We start from the raw sequence: 16141 nt of genomic DNA on the forward strand, positions 1-16141 counted from the left end.
CCAGTACGGGAATTGAACCCGTGCTGTTTAGCCCGCTGTGCTAAACCTGCCCCTGCATGGGAATGCAGTGGAAGGTGGACAGCTCCCTGTGAGCAGGAGTGTCCCAAAGGACATGGGACAGATTAGGGACACACCCATCCCCATCCTCAAGGTTTAAAAAAAAGGGAATTCAATACACGCCAAGACAAATAGCACTTGAGCTCTTCAGCAAAGAGTTCGGATAAATACTGCATTATTGATTAACTGTAACTAGTGGAATCATGCAAGGATCGGTTATTTACAAATGCAGTTAATGTGGAATTGCCCATGAAACAAAAGTCAGTGGCATTTGCATACAGCTGACAATGTACAGAATATCAGTATCAGAAAGTGACAACATGGTTTTATGAAGGAAGGAAAATTGTTAGAGAATTTTGAGAATGTAGCTAGTAGGGTCGATAAAGGATAGATGTAAAACACTTTGATTTCCAAAAGAAAAGGCACCACACAACAGGTTAAGATAAAGGCTCATTGAGTTGAAGGTAAAATGGTTGAAGGAATGGTTAAATGACAGGAAGAAGTTGACAGACTGTAACTAGCAGAATGATGCAGGGAATCAGTTATTTACAAACTATAATAATGACTCAGATAAAGAGATGGACAGTAGTGCATCTAGGATTGTTGAGGATATAATGCCAAGTGGGAATGTAAGCTGTGAGGAGGACCCAAAGAGGTTACAAAGCAATATAGTTTGAGTGGAAAATAAGATTACAAATGTAGTAAAGGTTCACGAAATTGATTCATGGGATGAGAGAGTTACGCTATAATAAGAAGCTGAGTAAATTAAGTGGGTACCCCTGTTTAAAAGAAATTAAACTATTTAGAAGGGCTTGATGGGGCAGGTGCTGAGAGGGTGATTCCCCTGGTTAATAGGGGGAACATCTTCAGGATCAAGGTTGATTTTTGTCAGACTGAGATGAGGGGAAATGTCTTCACTTAGAGGGTTGTGGTGCTTTGGGATTCTCTACAAAGGGTTGGGTGTGCTGCCACGTTGAGTGTATTGAAACCTGTGATAGATGTTTGACATTGCTTGGATTCAAGGGAACAAATCAAAGATAGAGTAGAGATAAAGGACCATCCTTACTTGTACTTAATGACAGAGCAGCAGCGAGGAGCCATGTGGGGAAGAGGGGTGCGGGGGCAGTGGAGGAGAGGGTAGATTGCTTGATCAAAGGGGATCTGGGTGGGGGGGGGGAGCGGGGTGAGCTCAAGGTGGGGGGGGAAAAGAGGGTAGAATGCTAGTCACACAACTTACACGAGGGTTTGAGTGGAAAGAAGGTGGTGGTGCCATCTTGGATGCGCCAAGAACAAAGGCAAATCCAGGCATGCAGGGTATGTCCACAAGGCAAACATAGCAGACTCCAAACGATTTGGGGACAACAACCCCCCCATCAGGATAGTCACCTGGAACACGAGGGGACCTAATGGTCCAGTCAAAAGATCCAGAGTCTTCTCACACCTCAAAAGTCAGAGGGTCGACATAATCTTTCTCCAAGAGATGCACCTGAGAGCTAAAGATAAGATGACAGTAAGGAAGAGCTGGGTAGGGTAAGCATATCAAGCAAGATTCGACAAAAGGGCAAGAACGGGTGGCAATTCTATTTAGCAAGAGGGTAGCCCTCACAGTGACGGACCCGGGGGGGACGGTACATAAAGGTGAATGGGGTTCTGGAAGGGGCCCTGGTGGTAATGGTAAATGTGTACGCCCAAACTGGGACCCGATTAGTTGAACAAATGAAGGACTTTCGGAGGTGGAACATGCTCCTGTTGTCACTGACGGGGAGGGTACAGACCTTAAAGATGCTGGTTCTCTCGAGATTGTTGTTTGTTTTCCAGTGCCTCCCTATTTTTATACTAAAGGCCTTTTTTAAGTGGGTGAATAGGGCGATATCTGGGTTTGTGTGGGTGGGTAAAACCCCACGAGTAAAGAAAGTGCTACTGCAGTGGAGCAGAGGGTGGGCAGGCACTGCCGAACATTAGGAACTACTAATGCGCGGCAAATATAGCCACGATTAGGAAGTAGATAGTCAGGGAGGGATCGGTGTGGGAGGGGGTGGAGGTGCCTCATGTAAGGGCACAAGTTTGGGGGCATTGGTAACGGTACCTCTGCCAGTCTCGCAGGCCCAGTACTCCACAAGCCCGGTGGTAATGGCGGCCCTGAGAGTTTGGGGGCAGTGGCGGAAGCCTATGGGAGTGAAGGGAGTGTCAGTGTGGGCTCCAATTTGTGGTAATCATCGGTTTGTCCCGGGGAGGATGGATGGGGTGGTTTCGGAGGTGGCAGGGATTGAGAGGCTGGGGGATCTGTTCATCGATGGGAGGATTGTTTGGAGGATTTGGAAGTGGAGTTTGAATTGCCGGGAGGGAATGGGTTTCATTATCTGCTGGTGAGGGATTTTGTGCGAAGGCAGGTGTTGACCTTTCCACTTCTACTGCCGCAGGGATTACAGGACAGGGTAGTTTCTAGAATGGGGTAGCTATTGGAAATCTATAAAAAAACTTATGGAGTGGGAGAAAACCCAGATAGGTGAGATAAAGCGTAAACGGGAAGGTGAGTTGAGAAAGGAGTTGGAGACGGGTCTGTGGGAGGATGCGCTGAGTAGAGTCAATATGTCCTCATCATATGCCAGGCTCAGCTTGATACAATTCAAGGTGGTCCACTGGGCACTGATCACGGTGGCCCGGATGAGCAGGTTTTTTTGGGTAGAGGACAGGTGAGTGAGGTGTGCAGGAGGGCCCACAAACCATGTCCACAAGTTTTGGGCATGCCCGAAGCTTAGGGGATTCTGGCAGAGATTTGCGGATGTCATGTCCACGGTACATAAAATGAGGGTGGTACCGAATCCAGAGGTGGGGATCTCTGGAGTGTCAGAAGATTCGGGAGTCCAGGGGGGCGAGAGAGGCTGACATTTTGGCCTTTCACTCCTTGGTAGCATGGAGACATATTACTAGTGTGGAGGGGACTCGAAGCCTCCAAAATCAGGGTACGGGTTAGCGACATGGCTGGGTTTCTCAGACTTGAGAAAATTAAGTTCGCCCTCAGAGGATCAACGTTAGAGTTCGTTCGGAGATGGCAGCCATTTATCGATTTCTTCGGGAAAACTAAACTGTCAGCAGATTCAATAAGGGGTGGGGGTTAAGGGAGAAAAGGGAGGTAGGAGGAGTCAGGCTATTTTTTGTCCAGATGAGGCAGGAACAGTGGGAGATGGAGGGATGGGTTACGCACTGAACTATGTTTACATTTGTATTTGTATCTTTTGTTGTTATAAAACCATAAATGCCTTAATAAAATGTTTGTAAAAAAAATAAAAATAATTGTGGTCACTACTCCCGAAATGTTCCCCTACTGAAACCTCAACCACCTGTCCAGGCTCATTCCCCAATACCAGATCCATTACTGCCTCATTCCTAGTTGGACTATCTACACATTGCATTAAGGCTTCCTGGATACACTTACAAACTCTGCCCCACCCAAACCCACAGCACAAAGTGAGTCCCAGTCAATATAGGGGAAATTAATGTGCTTACTGTGCACGGTTTCAAATTAAAAATTATTGACCGAGCGTAATTATTTTTATGAGTGACCGTGTTATAAATACATTGAAGCAAAATGCTTCCTATTAGATGAAAAATAGTTGATTTGCCGATTTGGTGTATTCTCACTTTTCGGGGCTGCATTTAAATACATTCATTAATAAGCTTAATTTTGATTGCAAATTACACTTAATATCTACATATGGGCCATAGAATTAATTATGGAGGCTGCAAATTTGTGTTTTGCAGAAATCAGCAGCAATTATTATTGGAAATTATGCATCCTCAGTATATGCATTGTGCGACTGCCTTTGGATGGATTATAACCTATTCTGCTGATTGCTGAAATTATATTGTGCTTTCAGATTTGCAGTCTTGCCTTGTTTTACCTGACTTGAAGATCAAGGCAAGATGGCTTTTAGTCAATAATTTGTTGTTATTGACTTTATGATGCAGTCAACACCCGGCAAGAAATAGGTTGGGGCAAGAACTCAGCCCCAGCATATTTCAGTATTACACAATACACATTGGCTACATTGCTGCAGCTGTCAACATTGGTACATAGAAAATAGGAGTAAGGAGGCCATTTGGCCCTTCGCGTCTGCTCCGCCATTCGTTATGATCATCTAACTCAATAGCATAATCCCCCGCATATCCTTTGATCCCCATTGCCCCAAATATTATATCTAACTGCTTCTTGAAAACATACAATGTATTTGCCTCAACTATTTCCTGTGGTAACAAATTCCACAGGCCGATCATTTCCTGGGTGAAGAAATTTCTTCTCATCTGTCTTAAATGGTCCACCCTGTATCCTCAGACTGTGACCACTGGTTCTGGACACACCCCACCATCAAGAACGTCCTTCTTGCATCTACCATGTCTCGTCCTGTTAGAATTTTATAGGTTTCTATGGATCCCTCCTCATTCTTTTGAACTCCAACAAATATAATCCTAACCAATTCAATCTCTCCTCACATGTCAGTCCTGCCATCCCAGGAATCAGTCTAGTAAACCTTCACTGCACTCCCTCGAGAGCAAGAACATCCTTCCACAGAGAAGAGACCAAAACTGCACACAATACTCCCAAGTGTGGCCTCACCAAGACCCTGTATAATTGCAGCAAGACAGGGCAGCACGGTAACACAGTGGTTAGCACTGCCGCATCTTTCTTATCTTTATTGTCACAACTAGGCTTACATTAAAACTGCAATGAAGTTACTCTGCATGCTTACTTGCAGTGACTGGTGTACGAGGACACCCAGGTCACGTTGCACATTCCCCTCTCCTAATTAATGGCCAATGAGATAACAGTCTGCCATCACGTTTTTGCTACCAAAGTGGATAAAAACTGGCTTTTCTCCAAATTTTACTGAATGCATCTGCCATTCATTTGCCCACTCAACTTGTCCAAATCATACTGAAGTATCTCTGCATCCTCCTCACAGTTCACTCTCCCACCCAACTAGGTGTCACCTGAAAATTTGGAGAGATTATATTATTTGGGAGAGGGAGGAATTTTAACCTTGCTCACGAATTCCAATGTCTATATTGGATACTTAACATGTTTAAGATTGCCATCTATTTCATTACTTTTTTGATAGTGTACCTTTATTATAGATAAATATCTCAAGACATTTCAAAGATGCAACTAGATACAAAGGGCATTGAGCCAAGGAGGAGATTTGGTCACAGTGGTGATCTTAAGGATTGTCTTAAAGGAGAAGAATGGCCAAAGGCAGGGAATTTACAGCATAGATGGCAGAAGGACCATTGGATATTGGTGGCATGAAGTAGAGTATGTACAAGGTGCCAGAGTCAGGAATGGCCAATTCTGGGGTTCTGGTGGAGAGGCATCAGAAGACTAGGGAGTGAATAGAGGCCAGCAAGACCAGAACTGTAGCATAAATTGATTGGTTCCAGATTACAAACAGGGATTGGATGAATGGACACATGGAGGAGAGGCTGTAAGGGGTGCATGGGAATAGTCAAGACTAGGGGTGACAACAACATTGAGGGCAGCACAGTTGTTTCACAGTGCCAGGGTCCCAGGTTCGATTCCCCGTTTGGGTCACTGTCTGTGCGGAGTCTGCACGTCCTCTCCATGTCTGCGTGGGTTTCCTCCGGGTGCTCTGGTTTCCTCCCATAGTGCAAAGATGTGCAGGTTAGGTGGATTGGCTATGCTAAATTGCCCTCAGCGTCCAAAAAGGTTAGGTGCGGTTACTGGGTTACAGGGAAAGGATGGAGGCATGGGCTTGAGTGGGGTGCGCTTTCCAAGGGCCGGTGAAGACTTGATGGGCCGAATGGCCTCCTTCTGCACTGTAAATTCTATGATTCTATGACATGGATAAGATTCAGCAACAGATGGCCAAAGGCAAAGTTTGAAGCGCACATTATTACAGATCTTGAACTACAGTCTTTGTGATGGAGGGATTGTGGTTGGAAGTTCAGTTTGGAAATGAATGGTAATAATAACAATCTTTAGTAGTGTCATAAGTAGGCTTACATTAACATGGCAATTAAGTTACTGTGAAAATCCCCTAGTTGCCACACGCGGTGCCTATTCGGGTACACCAAGGGAGAAGTCAGAATGCCAATTCACCTAACAGCACGTCCTTCGGGACTTGCGAAGCAGACACGGGGAGAACGTGGGGACTCCGCACAGCAGTGACCCAAGCCGGGAGTCGAACCCGGAATAGGACACTGAGGTTGAAAACTTTCTAGTTCAATCTGAGTTAGTGACTGGGAAAAGTGAGAGTTTGTGGAGTTTGACAACACAAAGACAGTAAAAGGTTGAAGAGAAGAGCAAAGAGGTATAGCTCAATGTCTTTTTAAAAAATGAATTTAGAGTACCCAATCCTTTTTTTCCCAATTAATAGGCAATTTAGCATAGCCAATCCACCTAACCTGCACGTCTTGGATTGTGGGAGTGAGACCCATGCAGACACAGGGTGAATGTGCAAATTCCACACGGACAGTGACTGAGCCGGGATTGAACCCGGGTCCTCGGTGCCGCGAGGCAGCAGTGCTAACCACTGCACCACCGTGCTGCCCGGTATAGCTCAGTATCGTCAGCACATGGATTATGCTGGCAATATTTCCAGGCGATCTAAAATATAATGTTCAGGAACACATCAAATTTTCTCCACCTTCGTCTAGGGAAATTAAATAACAACAAACACATTTTAAGACCCTAATCTATCTTCCATGAATATGTTCTTTGATATTCTCATGTGGGTTACAATAGAATCATAAGCTTGTGATTAATTTTCAGACATAAAATGGCTGCATTTTTTGTTTATAAGGACTCTCTTGAACAGAACATTTATTACTGGTATTTCCTATATAGATAGAAATATAACCTGCTACAAACTATAATTTGAACCATATCAGTATTGAAAAGCCAGAAAAATGTACTAGTATAGCATAGTGACGTGGTAGAAATACACCACCCAGTGGCCATTTTGACAAGTGTAGAAGCTTGATCATTTTCCTTTGATTGCAGCAACACAAACTGTCTCCTGTTTTATAATGCAGATCTTACTGGTTAAAATACTGAGACAGGTGCTTGTTGGACATGAAGTTGTGAACAGATTCTCTAATTCATATGAAATCTTCTATGTTGTGTTTGATGGTTAAAACTTCAGTACGGTATCTTTAGTTTGTAAAGCCTTTTCAGCTATTTCCACACGTTCTTTAAGCAAATTAGTTTGTTCTGAAGTCCCCAGGCTGGAGGCATTCTTCAATAAAAAGTGGATAATAAAGAGTTTCAGGCCTTCCCGCAACATTGCCAACTTTGGAATTCCAGAGATCCTGCAATGATAGAATAGAAGGGCTGTGAAAAAATGTCTTGTTTCATTTCACATCAACAGTTAAAGATTTAAAAAATTGTAATATCCGAGTAATTACCAACTCGATACTTCAGATTGCAATTTCTGTTCTCGGACAGAAGTCTAAATTGTTCATTCTTTGAACGTCCTAATTGTTGAAGACTAGTCAAGAGCAATTATTTGGAATACAGTGCAAGTTTTCTCAAAGTCACAAAACAGTTAATGGTCATCAAATCTGAAATTTGTAATTCATTAAAAAAAAAAAAATATATATATATATATATATATATATTTAAAAAAAAAAGTGTTACCCAATTAATTTTTTCCAATTAAGGGGCAATTTTGCATGGCCAATCCACCTAGCCTGCACATCTGTGTTGCAGGGGCAAAACCCACGTAAACGCAGGGAGAATGTGCAAACTCCACACGGACAGTGACCTAGAGCCAAGATCGAACCTAGGACCGTGGTGCCATGAGGTAGCAGGGCTAACCCACTGCACCGCCGTGCTGCCTGGAAATTTGTAATTCTAAGTTGATGTCTTGAAGGTCACTGTAACATTGAATAAATAATCCTGTTTGATTAGACTAACGTCTGGAAACAATCTCTTACAAATGGTTCTCATGCTGGAAATGACTTTTTCTGTTTGATTCTGAAGATGTTGAATTGTTTCAGCAAATTTCAATCTAAACGTAAAAGTATTTTGATAACAGATCTTTGCCACAATTTTCATAAATGAGCTAATTACATACACTGCTGTTAGAAACCATAGCAAAGTGTAGGATTAGCTAATATTTTAAGTGGAGGTGGTAGCCTAGTGGTAATGTCACTATAATTCCGAGGCCCAGTGCTCTGGTAATGTCACTGTAATTCCCAGGCCCAGTGCGCTGATAATGTCACTATAATTCCGAGGCCCAGTGCTCTGGTAATGTCACTGTAAATCCGAGGCCCAGTGCGCTGATAATGTCACTGTAATTCCTAGGCCCAATGAGCTGGTAATGTCACTGTAATTCCCAGGCCCAATGCTCTGGTAATGTCACTGTAATTCCCAGGCCAATGCTCTGGTAATGTCACTATAATTCCGAGGCCCAATGCGCTGGTAATGTCACTGTAATTCCCAGGCCCAATGCTCTGGTAATGTCACTGTAATTCCCAGGCCCAATGCGCTGGTAATGTCACTGTAATTCCGAGGCCCAATGCGCTGGTAATGTCACTGTAATTCCCAAGCCCAATGCTCTGGTAATGTCACTGTAATTCCCAGGCCCAATGTGCTGGTAATGTCACTGTAATTCTGAGGCCCAATGCGCTGGTAATGTCCCTGTAATTCCCAGGCCCAATGCTCTGGTAATGTTCCTGTAATTCCCAGGCCCAATGCGCTGGTAATGTCACTGTAATTCCCAGGCCCAATGCTCTGGTAATGTCCCTGTAATTCCCAGGCCCAATGTGCTGGTAATGTCCCTGTAATTCCCAGGCCCAATGCGCTGGTAATGTCCCTGTAATTCCCAGGCCCAATGTGCTGGTAATGTCCCTGTAATTCCCAGGCCCAATGCTCTGGTAATGTCCCTGTAATTCCCAGGCCAATGCTCTGGTAATGTCACTGTAAATCCAAGGCCCAATGCGCTGGTAATGTCCCTGTAATTCCCAGGCCCAATGCTCTGGTAATGTCACTGTAATTCCCAGGCCCAATGCGCTGGTAATGCCACTGTAATTCCCAGGCCCAATGTGCTGGTAATGCCACTGTAATTCCCAGGCCCAATGTGCTGGTAATGTCACTGTAATTCCCATCCCAATGTGCTGGTAATGTCCCTGTAATTCCCAGGCCAATGCTCTGGTAATGTCCCTGTAATTCCCAGGCCAATGCTCTGGTAATGTCACTGTAATTCCCAGGCCCAATGCGCTGGTAATGCCACTGTAATTCCCAGGCCCAATGTGCTGGTAATGCCACTGTAATTCCCAGGCCCAATGTGCTGGTAATGCCACTGTAATTCCCAGGCCCAATGTGCTGGTAATGCCACTGTAATTCCCAGGCCCAATGCGCTGGTAATGTCACTGTAATTCCCAAGCCAAATGCGCTGGTAATGTCACTGTAAATCCCAGGCCAATGCTCTGGTAATGCCACTGTAATTCCCAGGCCCAATGCGCTGGTAATGTCACTGTAATTCCCAAGCCAAATGCGCTGGTAATGTCACTGTAAATCCCAGGCCAATGCTCTGGTAATGCCACTGTAATTCCCAGGCCCAATGCGCTGGTAATGTCCCTGTAATTCCCAGGCCTAATGTGCTGGTAATGTCCCTGTAATTCCCAGGCCAAATGCGCTGGTAATGTCACTGTAATTCCCAGGCCAATGCTCTGGTAATGCCACTGTAATTCCCAGGCCCAATGCGCTGGTAATGTCCCTGTAATTCCCAGGCCTAATGTGCTGGTAATGTCCCTGTAATTCCCAGGCCAAATGCGCTGGTAATGTCACTGTAATTCCCAGGCCAATGCTCTGGTAATGCCACTGTAATTCCCAGGCCCAATGCGCTGGTAATGTCCCTGTAATTCCCAGGCCTAATGTGCTGGTAATGTCCCTGTAATTCCCAGGCCAAATGCGCTGGTAATGTCACTGTAATTCCCAAGCCCAATGCTCTGGTAATGTCCCTGTAATTCCCAGGCCCAATGCTCTGGTAATGTCACTGTAATTCCCAGGCCCAATGTGCTGGTAATGTCCCTGTAAATCCAAGGCCCAATGCGCTGGTAATGTCACTGTAATTCCCAGGCCCAATGCTCTGGTAATGTCACTGTAATTCCCAGGCCCAATGCGCTGGTAATGTCCCTGTAATTCCCAGGCCCAATGCGCTGGTAATGTCCCTGTAAATCCCAGGCCCAATGCTCTGGTAATGCCACTGTAATTCCCAGGCCCAATGCGCTGGTAATGCCACTGTAATTCCCAGGCCCAATGCTCTGGTAATGCCACTGTAATTCCCAGGCCCAATGCGCTGGTAATGTCACTGTAATTCCCAGGCCCAATGCTCTGGTAATGTCACTGTAATTCCCAGGCCCAATGTGCTGGTAATGTCCCTGTAAATCCAAGGCCCAATGCGCTGGTAATGTCACTGTAATTCCCAGGCCCAATGCTCTGGTAATGTCACTGTAATTCCCAGGCCCAATGCGCTGGTAATGTCCCTGTAATTCCCAGGCCCAATGCGCTGGTAATGCCACTGTAATTCCCAGGCCCAATGCTCTGGTAATGTCACTGTAATTCCCAGGCCCAATGCGCTGGTAATGCCACTGTAATTCCCAGGCCCAATGCGCTGGTAATGTCCCTGTAATTCCCAGGCCCAATGCTCTGGTAATGCCACTGTAATTCCCAGGCCCAATGCGCTGGTAATGTCCCTGTAATTCCCAAGCCCAATGCTCTGGTAATGCCACTGTAATTCCCAGGCCCAATGCGCTGGTAATGCCACTGTAATTCCCAGGCCCAATGCTCTGGTAATGCCACTGTAATTCAGAGGTCCATAGCTCTGGGGGACACAGGTTCAAATCCCAAATTAAAATGTCTGGAACGAAAAGCTACTCTGATAATGATTATTGGCCTTGAAACCATTGTTGATTGTCGTAAAAACATATCTGGCTCTCTGATGCCCCCTTTAGGTTAGTGAATTTGACTTCTTAGCTACAGCTGTGGTTAACTCTTAACTGCCTTATGAAATGGCCTAGCAAATCACACAGTTGTGTCAAACCCTACAGAGTCTAAAGGAATGGAACTGGGCAGACCACTCAGCCCTGTCGACCCCACAGAGTCCTCCTGGGGCTAGTGCAAAAATTGGAAGTTAGAATTAGCTGGGAAAGGTTGGAGGATATCTGGAGAGGTTAGATAAGAGGCATTTGAGGGTTTTGGGGAGGCGGGGGAAAATATTGCCAGGAGTGTGGGGAGGTTAGATAAGGGTGGGGGAGAAACAACAGGGCAAGAGTTCTCTCCCTGGCCCTGCCATCAAGACATCACTCTCGCCATCCCTCGCCCCACCGACAGTGGTATACAATCAGCAGGGACTCCATACAGTCTCATTAATCAGGTCAAATGTGGGTAAGAAAACCTCCAGCTGTTTACCAACTGTCATTCTCCTGTAGTCGATGAACAAGTACTCTTGGATATTGAACACTAGTAGGATGAAGCACTGAGGGTGGCAAGGGCACAAAATGCACTCGGATCGGGAGATTCAATGTCCATCATCAAGAGTGACTCGATAAAACTACAACTGACAGAGCTGGCTGAATCCTAAAGGACATAGCTGCTAGACTGGGTCTTCGGCAGGTGTGGGAGACAACAAAAGGCAAAAGCCAACTTGATGTCACCAATTTACTTGTTGCAGATGCAGCTGTCCATGACAGCATCAAGAGGAGTGGCCACCACATAGTCCTTCTGGAGCTGACAGCCTGTCTTCACACTGAAGATACCCTCTGATGTGTTGTGTGACACTACCATCGGGTTAAATGGGATAGATTTCAAACAGTTCTCGCAACTCAAAACAGGGCATCCATGAGGTGCTGTGGGCCATTGACAGCATACGAATTTCACACAACTTCAATATATAATCTCATACAACACTCAAAAAACTCAACACCATCTAGGACAAAGCTGCTCCCTTGATTGGCACCCGCCCATCACCTTAAACATTCACTCTCTCCACCATCAGTGCACAGTGGCAGCACAGTGCCACCTACACAATGCACTGTATTAACTCACTAAGGCTTCGACAGCACCCTCCAAACCCACAACCTCTACCACCTAGAAGTACAAGAGCAGCAGATGTATAGGAACAACACCCGTTGCGAGATCCCCTGATATGGAACTATATCACCTTTCCTTCATTGTTGCAGTGTCAACATTCTGGAATTCCCTCCCAACAACACTGTGGGTGTTCCTACAACACATGGACAGCAGTGCACCACCATGAAAGCAGCACACCACCTTCTCAAGAGCAATAAGGGATGGACAATAAATGCTGGCCTAGCCAGTGATACTCACATTGCATGAAAAAAAAATTAATTTAAGCAAACACAGTGAGGATCAATCCTGGGCTTCCAGGCATGTAAAATGTCAAACGTTAGCAGGCAGAACCCTTTGTCACCAGACCACTCAAGAAGACAATTCAAACTCTTATACCATATTAATTTACTGATTTAATGATAAACTTCACTAATCACCATTTCATCTAAAAATAAAGAACTTAATGACAGCCATAGTGTTGAAGTAAACATGTGGGGCCTAAAGTTACTTCTACTTAATAACTCAATATCTAAAGCAAGGCACAGAAAGTTATATTTTAGACATGTTGATTGGAGTCCCCATTTTAGAATCAATTGACATGGCTGAACACTTATGACATTTGTTACATTTATTATCTAAAATAAAATAATAGAAATAGTAAAATTACAAAATATTACCGTTGAAATATTGCCACCAATTCTTCTTGCTCTGTCTCCATAAGTAGTTTCTGGAGAATTTGGCGCAGGAACCTAACTTTAGGTTTATCCAGTTCACTGAACTCAATCACCTGCAATATTGAAGCAATAAATACGGTAAACAGATTTCATGAGCCCCATGAGTTTGTTCTGTCATTCATTGGGATCATGGCTTGTCTGTATTGCACCCTATGAAACTCCTACCCAACAGAATTCTCCCGTGAAAACCATACCCAACAAAAATCTATCAATCTGGGGCTTGAAAAATTCCATTAATCCAGCACCCACAGCTTTTTGTTGTGAGCGTTCCGTATTTCCACAACTGTGTGTGTGAAGAAGTGCTTCCTGAAATGGCCACTGAACAGACTAGCTCTAATTTTAAGTTTACTGCCACCCCAACCAAACAAAAGTGATGGTCTAAGATCTCACACCATACATTTTAATGAAAAATATACACACTTTAAAATAAAAAAAAAACATTAAAAAAAAATTCCAATTAAGGAGCAATTTTAGCGTGGACAATCCACCTACCCTGCGCATCTTTTGCGTTGTGGGGGAGAGGCCCACACAGACACGGGCAGAATGTCCTGACCCATAGACCACAATCAATCAGTAAGGATAAGCAACCACACCTCCTCCACGATCGTCCTCAATACTAGGGCCCTGCAAGGCTGTGCATTTAGCCCCCCACTATACACCCTAATCACACACTACTGTGGGACAAAATTTGGCTCAAACTCCATCTACAAGTTTGTTGATGACATGACCCGTGGTGGTTCAGATCTTAACAATGATGAGTCAGAGTACAGAAGAGAGATAAAGAACCAGGTCGCGTGGTTTAATGACAACAATCTCTTCCTAAATATCAGCAAAACTAAAGAGCTGGTCATTGACATCAAGAAGCAAAGTATGATACACACCCCTGTCTGCATTAATGGTGCCAAGGTGGTGATGATAGACAGCTTCAAATTCATAGGTGTGTACAAAACCAATGTCCTGTCCCACCCATGTTGACGCTATGACAAAGAAAGCACAACAGCACATATCCACATTGACCAGCTGCACCATAGAAAGTATCCTATCTGGTTGCATCACAGCCTGGTATGGCAACTGCTTGGCCCAAGAGCGTAAGAAACTACAGAGAGTCCTGAACCCGCCTCCCATCCGTCGACTGTCTACACCTTCTGCTGGCTTGGGAAAGCGGGCAGCATAGTCAAAGACCCTTCCCACCCAGGTTATTCTCTCTTCCAACTTCTTCCATTAGGCAGGAGGTACCAAAGTCTGAGAACACACACTAACAGGTTCAAAAGCAGCTTCTTCCCCTCTGTTACCAGACTCTGAATGACTCTTATGGACTGCAGTGATCTCTTCATATATCTTCTCTACGGAGTAGTACTATACTCCGTGTGCTCAACTGATGCCTGTGCATTTATGCATATCCCAAATTTTTTAAAGTATGGAACGATTTGTCTGGATTGTACGCAGAACAATACTTTTCACTATACCTCAGTACACATGACAAAAAATCAAATTCAAATCAATCAAATTCAAATAAATTATAGATTCATTTCATGAAGTTAATATGACCGGAAAAGTCAATTATACAGCACTGGTTTTCAACCTGCTAACCTCCATGAAGGAATATATCATTTGATTCTGGACTCTGGAACCCATGTGAACGAATACTTATTTTTTATGTGGTCTCTGTGCTCCAAATCCTCCTTTTCTCTGCCCCTTTCTTCACTGTCTGTGTGTGGAAGAGACATTGCGATCCTCCTTTTGCATTTTGAGTGTGTGCAACAGTTCATCCTATCCTGAGCTTGTTGCTGGTCTATTGGAGAAAAAACTGAGGGGTTGGGAAATACGCCACCGCTTATAAAGAGGGAAACAAATCATTTTTAAAAAAAATTTTAGATTACCCAATTATTTTTTCCAATTAAGGGGCAATTTAGCGTGGCCAATCCACCTACTCTGCACATTTTTGGGTTGTGGGGGCGAAACCCACGCAGACACGGGGAGAATGTGCAAACTCCACACGGACAGTGACCCAGTGGGAAACAAATCATAACACCTTTCTGTTTATGGATTGGTGATTGGAGAATTTAATGCGGTCTACATTAACCTCTGTCCTGTCCATAAGCACCTCAAATAAATCAGCACCTACTCTTCTTTGCTCAAGGGGATATAAGCCTAGTCTATGCACCTGCTCACAAATTAATGGTTTTCAGACTGTTTTAATTCTGGTAAATGTATCATCCATGTCAAATATATCCTCCAAAATATGCTGTGCCCAGAACAAAATTCCAAATGGGATCCAACGAGAGCGTTAACATTCTCTTTTTACTCTTCCTTAAATTTAAAATGACCAACTCTTTTTTCAGTTAAAGGGCAATTTACTGTGGCCAATCCACCTACCTGCACATTTTTGGGTTGTGGGGATGAGACCCATGCAGACACAGGGAGAATGTGAAAACTCCAAACAGACAGTGACCCGGGGCTTTGATTGAACCGGGTCCTCAGCGCCGCGAGGCAGCAGTGCTAACCACTGCACCACCATGCCGCCCAGTTTAACATTTTGAAAGAACTTTTATTAATTTTCTTCCACATTGCTTATTTTTAGGTTCCTTTGCGCTCGTCTGCTGTGAAAAAAAACTTAGAATTACTCATTTAACGAATCTTCCAATTCTTATTATAATCTCATCTGTACCTGTGATCATAGGAGCACATTTTATGACACAGGAATTGCCAGACAAAAAATCTGCATGGTCCATCCAGTCCAGCTTCTGTTATTTGGTAGAGTATGACTAAAACTTGTTATTAATTTAATATCCGTTCCAAGTTTGATTTTTAGCATTCTACTTTCCATCTCTTATGAATTGTTGTGTTCTTTTGTTGCTTTTTCTGCTAGATTTCCATTTTCAGCACAATTTGTGTAAGCCTTTTCGATTAGCTTGAAAATATCCTTTGTTACTTGCTGACTATGGTTGGTTATCCCACAAGTGGAGCCTTTGCTTTCATCTACTGGCTTTGAATCACATGTCACACATAGTACAGCACAGAACAGGCCCTTCAGCCCTCGATGTTGTGCCGAGCATTGTCCGAAACCAAGATCAAGCTATCCCACTCCGTCATTCTGGTGTGCTCCATGTGCCTATCCAATAACCGCTTGAAAGTTCCTAAAGTGTCCGACTCCTCTATCACAGCAGGCAGTCCATTCCACACCCTAACCACTCTCTGAGTAAAGAACCTATCTCAGACATCCCTCCTATATCTCCCACCCTGAATCTTATAGTTATGT

At 44.3% G+C, this 16141-nt stretch overlaps 1 protein-coding gene across 3 annotated transcripts in view; it reads right to left on the minus strand.

Moving 5' to 3' along the window:
- Positions 1-6853: 6853 nt before the first annotated feature.
- The window catches only part of nom1 (nucleolar protein with MIF4G domain 1), an 81993-nt gene continuing 72705 nt past the window's right edge, over positions 6854-16141 (minus strand). For all 3 annotated transcript variants that reach the window (XM_038798383.1, XM_038798381.1, XM_038798382.1), the window contains exons 10-11: positions 12826-12935; positions 6854-7383 (exon numbers count right to left, since the gene is read on the minus strand). In XM_038798383.1, the coding sequence (XP_038654311.1) occupies positions 7206-7383; positions 12826-12935 (288 nt within the window). In that variant the 3' untranslated portion in view covers positions 6854-7205. The remainder of the gene's footprint in view (positions 7384-12825; positions 12936-16141) is intronic.

Source organism: Scyliorhinus canicula, chromosome 5, assembly GCF_902713615.1.
Source record: "Scyliorhinus canicula chromosome 5, sScyCan1.1, whole genome shotgun sequence".
Lineage (NCBI taxonomy): Eukaryota > Metazoa > Chordata > Chondrichthyes > Carcharhiniformes > Scyliorhinidae > Scyliorhinus > Scyliorhinus canicula.